The 21,691-nt window shown below is 42.7% G+C and overlaps 1 protein-coding gene across 6 annotated transcripts; it reads right to left on the minus strand.

Moving 5' to 3' along the window:
- Positions 1-4,497: 4,497 nt before the first annotated feature.
- Cntrob (centrobin, centriole duplication and spindle assembly protein) lies at positions 4,498-21,612 on the minus strand. Of its 6 annotated transcripts, none has more exons than XM_058572047.1 (19): positions 21,512-21,592; positions 20,482-20,984; positions 19,167-19,251; positions 18,760-18,835; positions 18,122-18,278; positions 17,381-17,497; positions 17,046-17,162; positions 16,616-16,714; positions 15,255-15,491; positions 14,756-14,902; positions 11,137-11,270; positions 10,299-10,424; positions 9,841-10,003; positions 8,487-8,745; positions 7,242-7,396; positions 6,905-6,968; positions 6,586-6,756; positions 6,336-6,468; positions 4,498-5,372 (listed from the first exon to the last, which is right to left on the minus strand). In XM_058572047.1, exons 2-19 carry the CDS (start codon positions 20,752-20,754, stop codon positions 5,168-5,170), a joined length of 2,718 nt encoding a protein of 905 aa, XP_058428030.1. In that variant the 5' UTR covers positions 20,755-20,984; positions 21,512-21,592; the 3' UTR covers positions 4,498-5,167. The 6 variants fall into 6 exon arrangements, with proteins under 6 accessions (XP_058428030.1, XP_046278085.1, XP_046278082.1 ...); XM_046422131.2 differs by having other exon boundaries at positions 4,499-5,038; positions 5,300-5,372; positions 18,760-18,817; positions 20,482-21,612; XM_046422130.2 differs by having other exon boundaries at positions 4,499-5,038; positions 5,300-5,372; positions 20,482-21,612.
- Between the last annotated feature and the right edge of the window lie 79 nt (positions 21,613-21,691).

Consider the following 21,691-nt stretch of genomic DNA (forward strand, 5'->3'; position numbering starts at 1 on the left):
ATATACCATTTAAATTTCAATGTGTCGCTTATCCTAACAGTTAACATAGCATTATGTTAATTTATTATTTGAAAATACCCATAAATTTAGTGTCACTTAAATATATTTTAAATATATCATTTAATAATCATTTGCATTGATATACTGCCATGAAAATGATTATGTAATCTGTGAATATTGGTACTATCATTTCATGTTTTCCAAGTTTGCATTACATTGCACAAGCAAGGATCTCACTACATATTAATAAATGCAATAATGAAGAGTATCTTTACCCTAGAAACATTATAGAGTATGCTTCTAACATTCCCCATTAAGAATGATGTTTGAAGCCCAGCATGATGATGTACTTCTGTAATCCCAGCGACTCAGGAGGCTGAGGCAGGAGAATCACATGTTCAGGGTCAGCCTCAGCAACTTAGTGAGGACCTAAATAACTTAGTGAGACCCTGTCCCAAGAAAAACAGGGGGGGGGGCGCACTGGGGAAGTAGCTTAGTGGTAGAGTGTGCTGGGTTCAATCCCCAGTACAAAAAAATAAATTTAAAAAAATAAAGATTCTTCCTATTTCTCCTGGCTAGAAGTTTTTGTTTGTTTTGAGATACTGTGGAGTTAAGCCAGGGCCTCATGCATGCTAAGCAAATGCTCTACCACTAAGCTACATCCCCAGCTCTTTTTTTACTTTGAGATAAGTCCTCACTAAGGAGTCTGGTCTCAAACTTGTGATCCTCCTGCCTCAGGCTCCCGAGCAGCTGAGATTTCAGATGTGCACCACCACTCCCAGTGTGAGGAGGGTCTGGGGTTTGTTTTTGTTTTATAGTCATAAGTAGTCGCTGAGTTGTATCAAAGGGTCTTTCTACAGCTCAGATGATCATATATTTTTCTCCTTTAATCTGTTAGTGAGGTAAATGTGGTAAATAATTATAACTATAGGCTTTCCAATGTTAAACTACCTCATATTTCTGGGATAAATACCATTCACTCACACATGCCTGTGTGGGTGTGCTCACAGGCACACACACCACTGAGGGACCCAGTTCTACAAATACCCTTTATCTGAAAAGCAAGTGTCCCATTTAAATTCTCATGTTCCTGCATTTATTTGAGGCATCGATTTTGCTGACTTATCAACATATTTAAGATTTTGAAAAAATAATTTTTATCTTTTATTTTTTTTACATTATTTCAGCAGGAAGGTCAGTTGGATTTTGTAGATTCAACTTATTGTGAGAAAAGTGCAAATTCAATTTCCCTTATTTTCTAGCAAGCACAGCCATGCATTAAAAAGTCTGTCTTAATAATGATGAGATATAGGCCTAGTATGTGAGGCACTGGGTTCAATCCTCAGCATCACATAAAAATAAGAAAGGTATAGTGCCCATCTACAACTAAAACTTAAAAAAAAATAACAATGAGATCTAGTTATAATTTAGGATGGGACTTTGAATTATCCATTCAAACATATTTTCAGAATCAAAATTTTCTATTATTTATCATTACTAGATATTTATTATCTGAAACTATTCTTTTTTTATTAATATATATTTTTTAATTGTAGGTGGACACAATGCCTTTATTTTTATTTATTTTTATGTAGTTCTGAGGATTGAACCCAGTGCCTCACACATACTAGGTGAGCGCTTTACCACTAAGCCACAACCCCAGCCCCTGAAACTATTCTTTTTTTATTGTTTCTCTAATAATTTATATACTTTTCCCCTTCTAAACCCCAAACGTTGTGCTACAATTTCTTCTTTTTCATACCAATTTTCTCTTCTCCTTAAGAATACTGGTTAGAATTGAAGTTTTTTGCTTTTTTCCTGCACTAATCCTGTTGTGTAGGGGCTAGTTAGTTCAATCCTACATCTTGTGCTAATTTGTCTGTCTAATGAATTTTTCATTAGTCACTCCTAATAATTGGCATGGATTATCTCAGCAATTATTAATTTTCAATTTCTCTAAAGGAGGTCTCCACCCTCAATAGGACAGACTCCCCTGTTGTCCACCAAGGACTAGATTCTGAGGAAGGCAAGGCCCCTTTAATTTGACCCTGAACTATTTAATTAGATTTAGAACAGGCATAATAGGATATAGACTCATAGTGTTTCATATCGGTAAACATTCAGGTTTTATTTCCTTCCACCTAAACCTGAGGGAAGGGGAAAACGAAGAAAAGATGAAGGATCTAAATAACTTAGTGTGACCCTGTCTTTGTTCTCATATAATAATAGCTATAGGTGCATACAAAAAGACACATTTGTGAGTCTTTTGCAATCAGATGTGACCAGGTGACCAAGGTTTTGCCAATGAAATACAAGAAAAATGGATGTGTGGCATTTCCAATAGTGGGCCTTAAGACATTGGACATAGGTCCTTTTCCCTGCTTACCAGATGAGATTTCCACATGACAGCTTTGCTTCAACAAAACAAATGACAGTGATCTAGGCATAGCAACAATATGGAAGGAAACAGGCCTGACCTGACCATGTGGAGAGTGGCTCCTCCACTATTCTGAACTGTAACCAGGGAAATATACCTTATCCAAAAGCCGCTGTGCCTCTGGGTTTGTTATAGAGATCAGGCTTCACTCTAATAGATTACACCCTTTTGTATGCCTTCAACTCCAGCCCAGACATGCCAGTGAGAGTTCTCAGGCGACAAAAATCCTATATCAACACCATACCTACTCTGAGAGGAAACCTGAGCATTGAGATTACACCCATTTCCTCTGCATGTTGAGTTTTTTCCCTTGAAAAACATTATTCATTTTCTTATTTATGTTTGCCCTTCTCAGAATATTCTTAAAATGATTATGGAGCTAAAACCTGGTGGACTTCTTGGCTATGGGTCCAGGATGGTATTCAGTGAATAAACAAACTGTTAATACGAGTGCAATATATATATTAAAAAATCAGCTGCATGTAGTGGTACACACCTGTTATCCCAGTGGCTTGGGATGCTGAGGCAGGAGGATCACAAGTTAAAAGCCAGCCTCAGCAACTTAGGAAGGCCCTAAACAACTTAGCAAGACCTTGTCTCAAAATAAAATACAAAAGGGGATGGGAATGTGGCTCAGTGGTTAAGCATCCCTGGGCTCAAATCCCTGGTACCAATAAAATAAAATAAAATAAAATAGAAGTTGTCTGGTTATAATGACCTCACAAAATAGCCAAGTCAGCACTGTGCTCTTTTCCAAATTTTTTTTTTTTTTTTTAAGAGTTGTTTTAGGAAATATTCTCCAGATTGTGCTTCACATCAAGAAAAATGTAGGGCATGTTGACAATGGTGGCAGGCTAGAATCCAGGACATAATAAAAATGAACTGGATGCTCATTTTTACCAATTAAAAAAAATGGTAGAAAGCCATCTCTTACCAATGACAGGGTGCCACAAACCAGCACACTAATATGTATGAAATACCATTAAGTTGATCAAACCAATTGAATGCACTTGTAGCAAAGAAATGGAAATGCAAAAATTGTCATAGATGGGTATGCAGTCAGGCTCAAAAAGCCCCCCAAGCCTGTGCTACTCCTGTTCCCACTTGCATTTTATTTCTTTGCTTGTATGTGTCAGAGAACACAGTCCAGAATAGGGCTGAGGACCCAGCTGTCCTGGACATGGGTGATCAGAAGCCATGTGATGGCAGATCTTCTATCTTGATCTTTTCTTCCTTTTTCTCTTCCCTCGGGTTTAGGTGGAAGGAAATAAAACCTGAATGTTTGTTGATACGAAACACTATGTGAGTCTATATCTTATTATGTCTGTTCTGAATCTAATAAAATAATTCAGGGTCAAATTGAAGGGCCTTTGCCTTCCTCAGAATCTGGTCAACTCTCAATCTGGTCATACTTCAAATGCCCTTTGGATTTGCACTTCTCATCACCACCACCCACACCACGATCCAGAGCAGAAGTGCTGCCATGTTCTGAGGCCTCATCTTTCAGTTTAATTGAAACTGGACTTCGTGTTTTTCAGTGTTTGTTCCTTGAAGTTGGGGTTCTTAGTTTCATGTAGATGTTATCTTCTTCTGTAATGTTATTTTTCTTTGTTCATTTTGGTAAGTGTTAGAATGGTTTTAGAAACATGGATTTTTTTTTTCCCTTCATGCCAGCATTCTAGTCTTTTAGATATGTTTTAAAGCCATTGAGTGAAAACGTGCCTGATGGCTGGAGCAGAATCTGCCAAACTGAATCCAACTATTGTCACCTGGAAGACTTACCTGCTTTTAAGACACCTCCCCTGGCTGAGCGCAGAGGCCCATGCTTATAGTCCCAGTGGCTCGGGAGGCTGAGGCAGGAGGTTATGAGTTCAAGGCCAGACTCAGCAAAAGTGAGGCACTAAGCAACTCAGTGGGACCCTGTCTCTAAATAAAATACAAAATTGGGCTGGGGGTGTGGCTCAGAGGTCAAGTGCCCCTGAGTTCAATCCCCTATACCAAAAAAAAAAGAAAAAAGACAGCTCCCCTATCCCCTGCAACAACCACATTTTTACTCAAACTTTTTATAAACATAATTTACTCTTTTATTAAAAATTAGGGTTTTTATGATATTAAAATAACACATAGTTGTTTTAGAAAACTTGGAAAATACAAATATATATAAAAAAGAATAAGAATAATCCATAATTCCACTACCAACCAGAGTTAATCATGCCATAAATTTTAAACACTGAAATTTAAGGTTCACTCAAACTTCTAAAATCTAGTCATGGACTGTCTTCTTCCAAAGCATTAATGTCTTTTCCCATAGGAAATAAGATATAAATATATGACATTAAAAAAAACATACTCGGAATAAGGTCTCTTTACAAAAGTAGTTTCCTACAAAATCTCCATTTTCCAAATTCCTCTGAGTTAGACTCTAATACAGACTACTGCACATTTATTAAAATAACAACGAGAAGAGAACAAAACAGAGGAAGAAAGGCAGGAGGCTCATCTCCAGACTCCCCCCCGACTCCTCATGCTACCACTTTTCTTCCGTGCAGGTTTTTCAGTCTTAGGGACTGTAAGGCGGCGAGGGACAGCCTGGGAAGGAATCTGAGAGTTGGGGAAAAGAGAAGGGAAAGTCAGTGTGATATACTCCCAATCCCCCCACCCCACAGAGGAAAGGCATGGTGCACAGAGAAGACCAGAAGCAATCACCAAAGGGAAAAGAAAATCTATGCTCTAGCAAGTGGGAACTGGGATTGGAGGGGCCAGGCAAGGGGGAGCTGGAGCCAGCCAGGGAGTATCAAGAGCTGAAGAAACTGGGCAGTGAGCTATCTGCTCTCCCCTGGTCCCTGCTGGACTTGCCCTCACCTCTTTCCGGGGGATCTCACCCAAGCGGGAGTCTGTGTTTCTTCTGGGGATATTCTCCCCTCGGCCATCAGTCCTGCCACACACATCAACAGTATGAAGATGCAGGAGTTATCCCCCCAACTCTACCCAACACTGGATGGAAGAAATACTCCCCAATCTGTCTCTCAAGAAGAAATATCAGGCCAGGTGTGGTGGCACACACCTATAATCCCAGCGATTCAGGAGGCTGAGACAGAAGGATTACAAGTTTGGGGCCAGACTCAGCAATTTAGTGAGGATCTAAGCAACTTAGTGAGATCCTGTCTCAAAATTAAAAAAAAAAAAAGGGGGTGGGGTGGGGTGGGGGTAGGGATGTGGCTCAGTGGTTAAGTACCACTGGGTTCAAAGAAGAAATGCCAGATGTGGTAATGCACACCTGTATTCCCAGTGACTTGGCAGGCTGAGGCAGGAGGATCACAAGTTCAAGGCCAGCCTCAGTAGCTTACTTAGTGAGACCCTAAGCAACTTAGCAAAACAGTGTCTCAAAATTATATGTGTGTGTGTGTATGTGTGTGTGTGTGTGTGTGTGTGTATGTTTATGAGACTGGGGATGTATCTCAGTGGTAGAGTATCCCTGGATTCAATCCCCAGTACCAAAAAATGAAATAAAAAGAGAATAAATGCAATGAAGCTGGGAATCAAATTGGAGGAGATATTAGTGGAATCAAATAATAAATTATATTAGATAAGTTAAAAATCCTAGGAGTCTGAGATTTGAGCTGCAGGGGAAAGAAAAGAAAAAAACTAAAGTGCAGAGACATGGGGAAGAGGGTTTTGATATTGTCCTGTTTTCAGTAAACAAAAATGTAGTAGAAAGGAAGAGGTAAAATAAAGGTGGGAATAGTGAGAGAAGATTTGTGTGCCTTGTCTCATCCCTCACTTTCCTCCCCAGAAAGGAACGGAAGACTCTACTCAATAAACAATATCCCCCTGCCTGATCCATCTTCCCAGTGCATATTCCACCCCCAAATCCCTCCTCCTCCCTCCCAGGCTGTACCCGCTGTTTTCCAGCCTCTTCAGATAGAGCAGCAGGTCCTCAGCAGGCAGAGCCCCCCAGCCCCGAGCCTGGTACAGTCGTAATAGCTGAGACACCTCCATCAGCTGGCCTGACGAGCTGAGACCATCCATACCTGTGAGACATGTCAGTGATTGTCATAACCCTAGGACACCTCTTCTAGGCTTCATCCCATCTCCCTAAGAATCCAAACCTGGGACTTTCTTTCTCTGACAAAACATGAACAGCTTACCTCTCTCTGGGGAACCAGTGCTGGGACCATTGCCTTGTGAATGGGATGAGGGAAGCTCCTGGACCCGGAAAAGACTAGATGCTGTGGCTAAGGGGACTTTAGTTTTATGGACAGGGGGTGGAAGGCGTGGCACTTGAGGAGCTTCCTCCCAAGATGGGACAGTCGGAGGACCTAGCAACAGAAAAGAGATCCATAAATAGAGAATGGAGCCAAGAGCCAAAGGAGTTCTACCACCTAGTAGCTCCTCAACATCCATCCTAAATCACTAATACCCACCTGTCCAGGTCCAGCCCCAACCTCCTTGAGGGCTGGAACTTACCAGACTTTGGGAGCAACGGGTCAACAGAGGGGTTCTCACTGCTCTGGGGTACTGTCTCCAGCAGCTGGGGGGATAAGACAGTAAGGTTCCCTAGGGGACTGATAAAAGAGGGAGATACCTAGGTATTGAGAGGAGTAGAAGCTGCTGAAGTAAGGGCTAAGGTCGTTGGCTTAAATTCTAGAAGAGAATTATGCACTGGGGATGAGATAGACTGAGAGAATATGAAGATGGGACAAAGAATTAGCCATAACAACTGAAGGAAGCCAGAGTACTGGATTCCTAGAGTGGGAAAGGAAAGGGAACAAATAAATAAGGTGGTCTGGGTGGAATCTTTTACCTGCTGCAAAAAATTCTTGAGGCCCTCCAGCTGAGGAGGAGGTGGTAGCCCTTGCTTTGGGAAGCCATCCCCATCAGATCCAGGATCTTCCTCAGGAAATGGCCGTTCTGCTGTGTGATCGGGATGGAAGGCCCCAAGGGCAGAGAAGGTCCCAGCTGTAAAATGAAATAGGCATGCATGGGTGCATGTGTGTGATAAGGGGAAGGGGCCGCTCCAAAAATTAACTCACCAAATGCTCAGAAGAAAAGGGCTTATTAAACGTAAGAAGTACATCACAGCAAGGAGATAGACAATAGAAATTTAAAAGAGCTGGAGTAAAAAGGGTCAGAGGGGCCTGGGAGATAGTACAACTGTATTCTAAGACACAAGTGTAGACAGAAGAAAGCAGTGTGGCTCAAACTCTAGATAAAAACACCATAAACTCCTTAATGAACAGAAAGACTTAATTCTGTTGCTTCACCAGAACATGTCCCTAATCTTTTGTTACTTTTATTATTATTGATATATAATTTAAAAATTATAATAAATTCATACCTCATTCTTCTGTTTCTTATATTTTTAGTTGTAGATGGACACAATACTTTTATTTTATTTTATGTGGTGCTGAGTATCGAATCCAGTGCCTTGCATGTGTTAGGCAAACATTCTACCACTGAGCTATAACCCTAGTTGTCATGTTTATATAACCCAGGACACCTCCAACCACAGATGACCAAACCTGGGGTGGACACCCACATCCAAGGTCAGCTGATACAATGGAGGGCTACCAACCCATCCCATGGCCTCTGTAAATAGGACTTAAGAAGCTGATGCCAGTGTCTCTGTAAATGCTAGAGCCTGGCTAGAGTCAGTGTCAAGGTTGGCCAACCCATGTGGAGGCCAAGGGTAAGAGGAATGAGAACCTTGAGTAATTTACAAGAGATTGTTGGTCTAGCAGGAGAAGGAGTAAGTGTGCAGGATGAAGCAGAGTCAAGAGACTATAATATAAAAAAAAGAGAGAGACTATAATAGGGAGAGCACCCCTATTCCCAATACTAGTTCTCTTTCGGTCTAGCTACATTACATTCCCATGAGATTGCCCTCCCTTTATCTAATCAATGTGAATGGGTTTCTGCTCCTTATACTTAATGATTATTAGGTTGTCTGGGCAACCAAATGTTCAAGTCCCAGCCAGAAAGAAAGCTAGGTAAAGAAGGCCATTCTGTGCATGAAAGGGGAACCCCAGTGACTTCTGTCCTCAGTTACCTGTGGGTGGAGTGAGATCCGGTTTGGGCTCCAGGGGCTGGAAGGAATGCTGGCTCTGGAAAGGGGGGCCCAGCAGGAGGCTAAGATCTGGGGAGGGGGTGCAGAGAACAGGAGGCACTCCAGACAGTTCATCCCTTGCTTCCCTGCTCTGCTGCAACACTGGCTTCAGGGCCACAGCTACAGAAGGCATGGTCCACATCCTCCTCTCTCTCTTCTCTGACTCTGGAAGGCCAGGACTACAGGGTTTGGCAGAAGGAACCTGGCCAGGACAGAGGCAGAAACAAGAATCAAAGCCCAGTGGGTTCAGGGATGAGACATGGTACAGACACTTGAACAAAATTATAAACTACTTCCTTAAAAGAAGATTGAGTAACATCTATTCACTTTCTATCAGAGTTTAAACTGTTTATTTTGGATCTTATAATTATTTCTACAGATCTTATATAGTTAACAAAGACATATATTGTATTTTAATGATATTTACTATATACTGTTTATAGATGTAAAATATAGAAAACAACTTTATGGTCATCAATAAGCACTTGGTTGAATAAAAAGTTATACAGTTGTAGACATAAGGCAACCATTTGGGATGTGGGGCAAGCACAGTGGGTACAAGGAAGGATGGGAGATGCTCAAAACACCAGTTCAGTGGTTGCTTCTTTGGAGGGGACTTGAGAACCTGAGGCACAAGGTTAGGATGGAGATTACTTTTTCATCATATATCATTTTTTTTTTAAGAGAGAGAGAATTTTTTTTTAATATTTATTTTTTAGTTTTTGGCGGACACAACATCTTTGTATGTGGTGCTGAGGATCGAACCCGGGCCACACGCATGCCAGGCGAGCGCGCTACCGCTTGAGCCACATCCCAGCCCTCATGTACCATTTTATTGGATTTTTATTTTTATCATGTGCATATGATTACCTACTCCAAAAAAACATTTTAGCTAATAACAAAAATTTCATAATTAAGAAAAGGAAGTAGGAGATGCCCACATAAGAAGGGCTAAGGGGAAGACTCCCTACTCTACTGTAGGGTAGGATTTAGCAACAATTTTTAGTCCTTACTCCCATAATTCATTCAGCTGTCATTCCATCATATGAGTATTGCATATTATTCATCACCTCTTGGTACTAGGAGAAGACAGTTACGTTCAAAGGAATGGGTTTAGTTCTGGTGAGCTATGGCAATAGCAAAAAGGTTTGTTTTGGTAAGACTTTTGGAAAAGTTCACAGATTTTTCCCCTCTGATGTAGACCTTTCTTATGATTTCCCTTGGGGGGAAGCTAGACTTCCATAAATGGAATCTAGAACACAACCCTGAGAAGCTTAGCTCACAGGGCAATGCCTACCGGAGGGTTAGGAGGTGGGAGGGTAGTGCTGAGCAGTTGGTTGGCCTCCTCCCAGTGGGCCTGCAGCATGGCATGGAGCCGCTCCACCAACTCCACCCTTTGCTCCTCCAGCTGTTGGTTCCCACTCTGCAAGTCCCGCACTCGTGCTTGCTCCCGTGCGAGTCTGAAGAAAAGAAGGGAGGGTGACTCAGAGCTTCAAGGATGCACACACCTCATAACCCAGGTCTACCTTCCATTCTACAAAAATTTTTCCCTCTGCTTCCAAACGCCACCCTCTCCTTATTCTATCTGAATGAAGAGGTGGAATAAAATGTCAGACATATGAAATTCTGAAAGGTATTATGCCAATTTAGAAGACAGAAAATCTACTGAGGGACAGCTCTTTATCAATTCCCAGCCTGGGCTTTACTAACTAGGAAGGGGCTCAGGCCTAAAAGGGACATTCCAGGGACCAGTACCTGAGTTCATAGTCCTGAGCCACCTGCTGCTGCCGTTCTTCTCGTTCTGCCATTTCCACCTTGAACTGAGCCAATTGAGTAGCCAGTTCCTGCTGGTGCTGTCCATTAAGGTCCTGCAGCTGCTTCCTGGGAGAGCCAGGGTGAGAAAAGGAGGGATGAAACTGGAAACAGAAGAAATGATCATGGGCTGGGGATGTGGCTCAAGCAGTAGCGCGCTTGCCTGGCATGCGTGCGGCCTGGGTTTGATCCTCAGCACCACATACAAACAAAGATGTTGTGTCTGCCAAAAAAACTAAAAAATAAATATTAAAAATTCTCTCTCTCTCTCTTTAAAAAAAAATAGAAGAAAAAATGATCAGTGAGAAAAAGACAAAATATGTGCAAGAGAGGGAGAGGTGAACAGCCACAGTCAGCCAGCCTGGCCACAGCACAGAAGAGATATGGAAGAGCTGGAGATCTGAAGATGGGCTCCCCAGAAACAGACACTGCAGTGAGGATTTATGGAGAGTGATTTATTTAAGAAGTGTTCCCAGAAAAAACTGGTAGGAGAATGAGGTGCAATCCCATGGAACAGCTCTAGATATAGCACAGATCATATCTTAGCATTGTCCCAACAAGGGAGCTGAACACTTTCTAGTCTGGCACCCTGGATGAAAGTCCCAGAACTTCTGACTCTCCATGAACATCTGATGCAGCACTCCAAAGAGCACTGAGGTCCTGATTGAAGGGAGCAAAAGTACACTGGGGCCAATGTTTGGAAAATAACAAAGACCTCTGAGAGAACATATGGGCACAGCACTAACAACACCAGCTGCAGCATACAGTAAGTCCCAAGTACCTGTGATGCTCCCTGAGGGAGGCTGCTTGCCGTAGGTTGCTCTCCTGAGCCTGAGCCAGCCGCTCAGTCACCCGCTGCTCCAGCTGCACAGCCAGATCTGACTCCATCTGGATCCGCTGGCTCTCATACCGGGCCTGTGATTCAGTAAAATAAGGTGGGATAATAACTCAATTCTGTTGAGCTTAGAAGAGAATCTAGGATATTATGTAGACAAAATCTAAGACCAACTCTCCCCTCACCTGCAAAAGGGATGAAGAACAAGAATTTTGCCATAGGAATAAGAGGCTTTCTTAATAAACTATGCATATCTTATATGTACAAAAAAGCAAAAATGACTTTGGACAAAAGAAACATATTTTATTAACCCAAGGCAATGTTTGACAGAACAAATAAATCTATGATATACTTCTGAGATAACGTATATAGTACCCCTAGTACAGTACCTGAAACTCAGTAGGCACTCAAAGTCAGCATCTCTTTCTCCATAAGCAGTCAGTTTATAATTGCTATCTGCATTTTCTCACAACACATTCCTTCTTCAACTCACTGAAATTTGATTTCTGTTTCAGTAGAGTTTAATTCTAAATCCTATAGTGTTCATTTCTCAGTCTTTATCATATATAATCTTACTGCAACTCCTGGCACCACAGGTCTATGCTCCCTTCTGCAAACTTTCTGCCTCAGCTCTCCTTACACCACTCTCTCCTAGTTTTCATTCTCTCTAGAGTCTTAGATGACTGTTGTGCCTCCCACTGCCTGGAAAGGTATCCTTCATCCTCTTCTGCCATATGCTAACATTACAGTTGCTGATGATTTTACTTACACATACATGATAAACTTTAGCATTTAGGCCAGATTTTTGCTACAATGTTATCTTAACACTTCCTAAATCTCCCCCTTTTATTTATTTTTTTGGTGCTAGGGATGGAACCCAGAGCTTTGTGCATGTTAGGTGAACACTCTACCATTGAGCCACATATCCCCATCCCCATAAATCTCCTTTTAAAAAATATATATTTTTTGTTGTTGTAGTTGGACACGATACCTTTATTTTTTTTATTTTTATGTGGTGCTGAGGATAGAACCCAGTGCCTCACACATGTTGGGCAAGTGCTCTACCAGTAAGCTACAGCCCCAGCCCATTAATCTCCCCCACCTTTTTAAAAAAATATTTATTATTTTAGTTTTTGGCGGACACAATATGTGGTGCTGAGGATCGAACCCGGGCTGCACGCATGCCAGGCGAGCGTGCTACCGCTTGAGCCACATCCCCAGCCCCTCCCCCTCTTTTTTTAATATTTATTTTTTAGTTGTAGGTAGACACACAATATCTTTATTTCATTTTTTTTTAAGTGGTGCTGAGGATCAAACCCAGTGCCTCATGCATGCTAAGCAAGCACCCTATCACTGAGCCACAACCCCAGCCCCTGTAAATCTCCCCTTTTAACTTAGACATTTTATTTAAGATTTAAGCCCATATACCAGTAACCAAATAATGAGTTAGACACACCTCAAATAGACCACACCCCAAATTCAGCGCATGTAGGTGTTTTTCTTTCCTTTTTTTTTTGGTACTGGGGATTGAACCCAGGGATGCTTAACCACTGAGCTACATCCCCCCAGCCCTTCTTTCTTTCTTTAACTAGAGATTGAACCCAGGAGTACTTTAACACTGAGATACATCCCCAGTCCCTTTCATTTTTGATTTTGAGATAGGATCTCACTAAATTGCTGAGGCTGGCCTTGAACTTGTAATCCTCTTGCTTTAGCCTCTCAAGTTGGGATTATAGGTGTACACCATGGTACACAGCTCTACTCTCTTACCTTCTCTTCCTATTATATTTCTTGCCTCAGTTAATGGCACCTCTGCCTACCAATGTATACCTGAGCTATGTGAAACCTGGAGTTGTCCTTGGCCCTTCTTACTTCTTTACTCCCTACTGGTCATTCAATTTGACTTCTTGACTTGCTCTCAAAAACCCATCAATTTGCTCTTACCACACAGTTTACACATAAAAAGAGGTCCATAAAGGCCAAAATTCTAATTAAATGTAGAACTGAATATTTTGACTCCCAATTCAGTGCTCTTTGCTCTTCAATATTGTGTCTTCACTAGACTCTGTCCAACTTTTTCCTCCATTCAAGGGATAAGCAAACTACAGCCCAGTTCAGCCCTCCACTGCCTGCTTTGTAAATAAAGTTTTACTGGGACACAGTCATGCTACTTGTTTACAGAACTATCTACAGCTACTGGTGTAACAGCATAGTCAAGTGGTTGCAACTGAGACCACACAATTCACAAAGCCAAAAATATTTACTGTCTGGCCCTTTACAGAAAGTTTGCCAAGTCTTGCTCTATTACATGACAAGGGTCTGTCTATTTTGACTTCAAAATTCAAAATAACACTACGTGGAAATTATTTTTCCAAGTTTAATTATATCTGACAATTTGTGGTACTATTCTGTGCCAGGCCATGAGCTGTTCTGGGACTTTCATAAGTAAATAAAGGAATCATTGCCCTTCTGGGTCCCTAGCCTACTCAAGAGGAATTAATACAAGTTATTCAAGTAATCAGAGTTACACAGCAGACTGTTAAGATTGGAATCAGGTCTCTGACAAAAGCTTTCACCTGCTCTTATAGCTGACCATTAGGTGTAGTGTCATCTCTTTTAAAATAACATGAAGTTTTGTTTTTTTTTTGGTTTGGTACTGGAGAATGAATCCAGGGATATTTTACCACTGAGCTAAACCCTTTTATTACCTCCAGACCCTTTTATTTTTTAATTTTGAGACAGGGTCTTGCTAACTTGCTGAAACTAGCTGCCGCAGTCTGTCTGGCTGCAGCAAAATAACCGGGGGGTGACGAATAACTTGTGTATGTTGATACAGCAGGAGTGGGAGCCGTTTATTGCAGGACAGGAGCAGTATTTATACATTCCACACAGCTTATCTAATTAGCATAAACTAGATACATCAGTCAACCAATAAGGAATCTCCACACTTAATGGCTTGTTTTTGTTACTTCTCAAACCACTCCCTCAGGCATTTTGCCAGGCACCATCCAGACTTGTTTACGAACTCTAACACTCCCCTGGCAAAATGCCAGGTGTTATTTTTGACTTGTTTACAGACTCTAACAACTAGCCTTGAATTTGCAATCCTCTTGCCTCAGCGTCCCAAGTTGCTGGGATTATGTATCTGGCATTCTGAGGTATCTTAAATAGATTTCATTCTATTTAAGTCAATTTTCTGCTAAAAATAACACTAGGTCAGTCCGATATTGTGGGAAACCATCACTCAGTGGAAAATGGCCCTATAGTTTTTTATTTTTTAAATTTTTAGTTGTAGATAGGCATAATACCTTTATTTATTTTTATGTGGTGCTGAGGATTGAACCCAGTGCCTCACACATGCTAGGCAAGCACTTTACCACTGAGCTACAACCCCAGCCTGGCCCTGTGTTTAAGATAGAACACTATTCACACTACCTAGAGACCACTGATAAAATGAATCCAAAATACCTGCAAGAAGATTTTCTGACATGACAACTGAGAGGTACTCTGCCTCAGACCTACTTCTCTCAACCAGAAAAATCCTCAAGAGCCCTGGGCTGCTGACCTGCACCAAGCTCATTTCCAGCTGCAGTGCATCTCTCTCTCTCCGTGCTGTGTCTAGCTCCCCTTCCAGCCGCCGCACCTCAGACTGTACCAATGCCAATTGCTGCTGGGCCTCTCGGGCTGCCTGGGCCTCCCTCTGGCTATTCCCCTAAGAAAGAAAAATCAAATGTAAGAACATACCTCACATCCTATCTCCTGGTTACCTCTACTCCCCAATTCATCATCCCAGGCCCTAAATAAAACCCAATTTTTCTCTCTCCTCCCATTTGTCTTATTTCCCATCCTGGTTTAATGTTGCTCTTCAGTCTTCCACATATTTGATATTCCCAGCCCTTCTTGCTAGCCCTATACTCTCAAGCCTGCTTTCCATGCATAGCTCTTCACTTTCCACCCCTGTCCCTCTGTCCCTATTTATACCTCATATTCTGGCATCCCAATCCATCCTATAATTTTCCCTTCATCTGTTCCCATTCCCCAATTCTTCTAACTGCTGCTTTTACCTTCTCCCTTTCCAGCTGTGCCTGGCCTTCCCCCTGCAGTGCCTGGTAGCGTTCCTTAAGCTGGTGTTCCTGCTGGGCCCAGGCCTGCCGCTCTTTTTCTAGGGCAACCTGAAGTGCATCCAGCTTTAGATGCTCATTGAGTTGCCCAGCCCGAGCCTCGTCCAGTTCTTCCTGCAGGGCGCGGCACCGCTGCTGTTCGACCTCTAAGCTCAGGGTCAGTCCTTGCCTCTCTTCTTCCTAAAGCCCCAGGAGAAAACCAAGATCCCTAGTAAGCCCTTAAGAGATCATCAGCTTGCCATTGCCACCTCCATAAAAGGTGCCCACTAAGAATCATGCCCATTAAAAATATGATAGTTGACAAGTTCACAGGATTATAATATAGTAGATAAGAACTCCTGTCCTAGAGTTCAGTAGACCTGGATTCAAACCTCAGTCTGAATCATAGTTCTAGCATTCATATATACTATGTGTTCTAAGTCACATTATTATAATCCTGTTAGCTTGTCAACTATTATATTTCTAATGGATATAATTCTGAGCAGGCACTTTATCTACAAAATGTAGATAATAACAGGGTCTGCCTTGTAAGGATTAAAAGAAAAAGAGTATGTATGTAAAGGATTAGCACAGTGTCTGGCACACGGTAAGTACTAACACTTAACAATTACCACCACCATCATCAAAAGGAATTCCACAAAGATTAGAAAAATCAATCTCTAGTCGGGAACCAACCAAACAGCAGCCACCATCAGCAATGTCAGAAGTGGCCTAAGTTGGCAAGTGCCAGCCTATTGGTAGCAAGTATTTATGTGTCACAAAGCACCAAGTTCCAAACATGACCATTAACTCACATGGGCAATCACCCGATGACTTTAGTGCTAAGAAACTTGAGTCTCATCCCAGACCCTTTTTGGCTATGCAGAGATTTACCAAACTAGCTGAACAAAATCACCTAGAAAATTTCTGAAAATGTTCCAATTCACCAACCCACAATATAACTACTGAATCAAAATCTTTGGGGATGGGTTCCTGAAATCTGTATTTTAGAACAATTCCCCAGATGTGGCTTAGTGGTTTAGTGCCCCTGAGTTCAATTCCTAGTACCCGCCCCACTCAAAAAACAATTCTCCAGATGATTCTAATGTTCTAATAAGGATACCATTTGCAGCATCTCTCAACCTTACTTGGTGGCAAAGACTTTTTTGGTAGAATACCTAGCAGAACTAGTGTTCTAAGGAACACAGCTTGGGCAACACTACCCTGGTGCAACTCAAATTATAAACTCCCATAACCCACCAATAGCCCATAGTGCTCTAGAAGTAACAGTCTCCACTGGAATTACCCTAGCCCAGTCTTCTCACCAGTGCCTCTCTTTCCCGTTGCTGCAATCTGGCACCTTCCTGCTCACGATTCAGGGCCTCCAAGGCCTCTGAAAGACTTTGTTCCAGGCGGGTTACTGTCTTCCAGGGAGAGAGAAATACAGGACAGAGGAAATGAGGAAAATTTCTCTATACTGTGCTTCAAAAATCATTAACAATGTAAACTTGAAACTTCAGCATTAACTAAGTGATATGAGGGTCAAAGAGGAAACTACACAGTATGGGGAAAACTGGGAGGCCAACTGAGATAGCAGAAACAAAGAAGGTAGAAGAAAGAGAGGGCAAGAAAAACTGTCAGAGCAGCACTCCAAGACAGAGGTCCATCTGTTGGGAACTCTTAACTCCAAAGCTATTTATTTCCATCTAGAATCTGTGACTTAAGTTATAAAGCCATATGACCCAGGTCATCCACCTCCTGCTGTTTGCTTCTAGTAAGTTCTGCTGCTTGGCGTTCCTCCTGAAGTCCTCGAAGCACTTCTGTCCGTTCTGCCTCATGCCGATTCCAGCCCTCCACCACACGGGCCAGGGTCTTGAGAATGGCAAATAAGATAGAATTTCAAAATAACTTTTTTGTCCTCTTTCTACCCACAGGGGCAGGGTCAACAGTCATCTTATTCCAATGGTCAGTAAACCCACCCCTCATCCTAACTCTCGGCATGCACAAAAAAACAAACCCTAACCTCCCTTCATTACTATTCCTTAATGATCTCCATGGACATACCCACCCGCCTTTTGCTACCCTGGCACCTTGTCCAGTTGCTCAATCATGATATCTTTCTTGCGGTCAGCAGCCACAGCCACGGCTAACTGTTGCTGTAGCTCTAGCACTCGGGTCTGCAGGCTCTGAATGTGGCGCTCACAATGCTGGGAAGGAGAGTGAAGAGTCTGGGTATTGCTTATCCTTAGCATCAAACTTTCTAGCTCCTCTATAGAGAAATGGGCTAGAGAGAGGGAGCCTGGGTCCCAAGAACAAAATAGGTTTGGAGAGGGAGAATCAGTAATTCTAAAGAGGAAACTTGAGGCCTAAGACTTCTAATACCTTCTAGGTTTTTCCCTTTCCTGATCTCCTGAGAAAAATTTCCATAAACCTTTTGGCAGAAGTATAGTAGCCCACACTACAAAGCATAGTAAGTTCCTTAAGGAGCTCAGCAGACATAGTGATTAAACATAGCAAGGATAGTGGGCATGGTGGCACATGCCTGTAATCCCAGCAACTCAGAAAGCTGAGGCAGGAGGATTTCAGGTTTAAGGCTAGCCCCAGTAATTTAGTGAGGCCCTCAGTCATTTTGTGAGACCCTATCTCAAAATTTATTTTATTTTATTTTATTTTTGTTTTTAAGTAATAATTTATTTTTTTAATTGGTTGTTCAAAATCAAAATTTATTTTAAACACAATTTTTTAAAGGGCTGGGAATGAAGCTCAGTGATAAAGTGCTCCTGAATTAAATCCCTATTACCAAAGAAAAAAAGGAAGCCTTTATATCTCACCTTGCGACGGGTATGCTCTGAGTCCAGTGCATCTTTCAGCCCCTGAAAATCTGGGGGATTGAGTGGGGGCCCTGGCCGAAGGCTAGTATATCGAGGAAACAACTCCTCCAGGGCCTGGGCTGAGCTGGATGGAGATAAGTCCTGCAGGGGCCGGGTGCTGAGCAAATCAGATAAAGAATGTTAGGGTTGGAAATGCCTTTGAGATCCACTAGTCCTACAATGACAATTTATAAATAAGAAAACTGAGACCCAGAAAGGGCAAGAGGCTTCCCCAAAGTCATAAAGCTAAATAGTGCTAGAGCCATAAATTGCAAGCACATTAGTCTATGATTGACTCTATAATGCTCCTTCCTCTATACCACACTCTCTGCAGTAACCATCCCACAGAAACAAGCTAACTGTTCTGGAAGAAGAAGGGCTGATGTTAAGAGATAACCAGGTTGTAGGTGGCTGCTGCCCAGGTGCCAGAGGGGAATAAAGGAGGGGTATAAAGGAATAAAGGTAGGAAAGAAAATATGAAAACTGAAAGCTAAGTGACTTCTTTCCTAAGAAGTCCAAAAGCAGTCAGGGGAGAACTAAGAAATAGAACACATAGATTCCTAGTAAACACATAAGCCAGGAGGACCCCAAGAACTCACTTGAGTAAGGTGCTGTCACTGTCAAAGGAGTCTTCATCCCGTCTCTCTGAGGCAGCACCTGAAATGAGGGGATCCCCTGCACACAGCCCAAGGGGACCACATAGCCAGGGTCAGATAACGATAAGAACAGTGACTATTTGAAGAAGAAGAGAGGAGAGGGACTTCCTTTCTTTTTTTTTTTTTTTCAGTTAAATGAGTTGTTTTTTGTTTGTTTGTTTTTGTTTTTTTTGAGGGACTTCCTTTCTACTTCTGCCACTCTTCACCCTCTCCCCCAAAGAACAGGTGTCTTTAATCCTGAAATCTCTTGTCTCAGAGGTCTCGGTTTGCACCCATGCTTTCTCCTCTAGTTTCTCCTACCCCTTATGTCTAGGCTGTCCTTCAGAACTGTATGGAAGGGGTTTACTCACGATAGACTGCATCACGTGAGGTTTGGAGCATGGTCTGAAGCTGACCTCGAACACTTTCCATCTCAAAGATATGCTTAGAACCATCCTAGAAAAAAAAGCCCCATGGAAATATAACCTTATAATCTACATTCTACTTACTGTCAGGGTAAAATTTTTACTCTAGCACCAGGAAAAGCTAGAAAAGTGAAACCAACCCATAAGGTCTTAACCTTTCTTTTTCTTTCTTTCTTTTTTTTTTTTTTGGTTCAGGGATTGAACTCAGGGGCACTCAACCACTGAGCTACATCCCTGGCCCTATTTTGTATTTTACTTAGCGACAGGGTTTCACCGAGTTGCTAAGCACCTCGCCATTGCTGAGGCTGGCTTTGAACTCACGATCCTCCTGCCTCAGCCTCCCAAACGGCTGAGATTATAAACGTGCGCCACCACACCCGGCATGGACTTCTTAAATCTTGAGTCAGAAACCCAAAGGCCTATAAAACCATAAAAATAGTGCAAATGAATAAAGTGGGTACATGTAAGAAAAGGGTAGTAGAAATTCTTGCTAACTAAAGAGCAAAAGCCCTAAAAGTCATGTAACTCATGGTTACCAGAGTTCAAATTCTGGAAGTCCTAACCAGTCTGTACATTGATTATGACATCTTTTCTATCCAACCCAAATACCTATTTTCTTTATAATAGGTATAATTGATTAAACCATGATTCAGGGATTTATATGCCAAATTTTGATCCATACAATCAAAACAGTACTGAGCTGGAAGGATCTTAGCATATTTTGCTGCTATTCTTAAGTCCCCAGTTCCCTCTTCGGACCAAGAAACCTTATCCCCATTCCCATGTCCAGGTCCTAGTTATAGGACATCAACCTACCCCACAGTGTGCATGTCTCTGATTTAAAAAATAAACAAAAAATAGGGAGCCAGGAATGGTGGCATATGACTGTAATCCCAACAGCTGGGGAGGCTGAGGCAGGAGGATCTTGAGTTCAAAGCCAGCTTCAGCAAAAGCGAGGTGCTAAGCAACTCAGTGAGACCCTGGCTCTAAACAAAATACAAAATAGGTCAGGGGATGTGGCTCAGTGGTCGGGTACCCATGAGTTCAATCCCCAGTACCAAAAAAAAAAAAGGGAGTTTTTCATAATTTCCCATATTATGTGTTCCATATCATTGCCTGCCTCATAAACATTTATTCCCAGGAACAAGCATGACTGAATATGTAGTGCAAAGAAAATTGAAATTCAATCAACAGAGCTAACTTGCAATCCCAAGGCTCTTGTGTCTAGTACCTTTGGGGTTCCTAAGACACGCCTCCTCACCTTTTTCTTCAAGTTGTTCTCCAATCCCAGGGACAAGCTGTGACTCAGCTCTTGGGCCAAACCTTCTAAGGCCTCATGAGGAGGTGAGGAGGCAGAGGCTAAATACAGCTGGGCTCGGGCTGTGGCCTCCGCTTGACGGCTGAGTTGCAAAGAAGCATAGAGCTGGGAGGTCACCTCAGAGGACACTTGGTTCAGCCCAGTGGGTTCTGACGAATCACTCAGGAGATCCTCTGGTCGGAGAGGTGAACTGGGTCTGGTAGCTGAGGTTGCCATAAGTATACATAAAAAATAACCGGTGACAATAGAAATCTGAGAGCTCCTGATTCAGCTTTGAGAGAGTCCAATGGGAAAACTTCCTTGGAGAAGGAAGATTTGGGAGAAGGAAGGAAGACTCCTTGGTGGATCCCGGCTGAACAAGGGTTTCAAGGCTTTCTGGTCGGATGAAAGGTTTCCACCGTTTCTAGAGGCCATGGAGAGGGTAAAGGCATTCCTTTTCCCAGCTCCTGGGAATGGTGGAAAAGGAGGGTGCAGCACAGGGGAGGTAAGGACATAAAACCTACAGCGAGGAAACAGCACCACTGCAGCTCCTCTTCGCAGCTAGAGTGCTGGAAGCTGCAGACCAGTTTCGGCACAAGTTATCTCTAGTCAACTGGGCTCTTAATTCTCACACCCAGAACGTGCAAATTGAAAGGGACTCCAAACCAGTAAGGTCCAATGTCTATACCACAAGAGCTCCAGTCTCGCCCTTTGTCCGTCCCCGCCCACTTCACCTGTTCTACCCAGGGTCAGTTCCCTTGTGTATCTCCTCCAATCCCTCCTAGAAAGTCAAAGAGAGGATCCCTAGAATCACTCACAATTGCCCCAAAAGAAACCTTGTAAACTTTCAGTCTCACTCTGAAACATCCCTAAAAAGCATGTCGCACTTAAGCTTGAGTTCCTTTACCGTGACCACCCGATTCCGACCACTCTCCGCGACTCCAGTCCTCAGCCCCCAACTTGCCAAGGTGGAGAAAGGGACTGCGGCCCTAACCTGAGCCTGGGTTGGAAAAGACCAAGGTCCCCCGATTTAGCGCGGTCCTCCACGCTCAAAACCGTTGGCAGCCGCCTGCCGCCGCCCCGCCTCTTGCCTTGATGACGTCACCACGCTCGCAGAGGCTCACACTGCATTTGAAGTCTGGGAACCTGATCGCGCGTGCGCAATCCTGGCGGC

The sequence above is a fragment of the Marmota monax genome, unplaced genomic scaffold (assembly GCF_021218885.2).
Source record: "Marmota monax isolate L192 unplaced genomic scaffold, Marmota_monax_Labrador192_F-V1.1 WCK01_AAM20220418_F8-fsc00243, whole genome shotgun sequence".
NCBI lineage: Eukaryota > Metazoa > Chordata > Mammalia > Rodentia > Sciuridae > Marmota > Marmota monax.

Excerpts from the sequence above, each read along its gene's own strand:
- Cntrob (XM_046422126.2), bottom strand. The coding sequence starts at position 20,754 with ATGGCAACCTCAGCTACCAGACCCAGTTCACCTCTCCGACCAGAGGAT. Across the intron at positions 17,498-18,121 it reads CAGAGCATACCCGTCGCAAG|CATTGTGAGCGCCACATTCA; the intron begins GTGAGATATAAA and ends TCTCCTTCCCAG. Across the intron at positions 10,004-10,298 it reads GCTCAGGACTATGAACTCAG|ACTCGCACGGGAGCAAGCAC; the intron begins GTACTGGTCCCT and ends TCTTTTCTTCAG.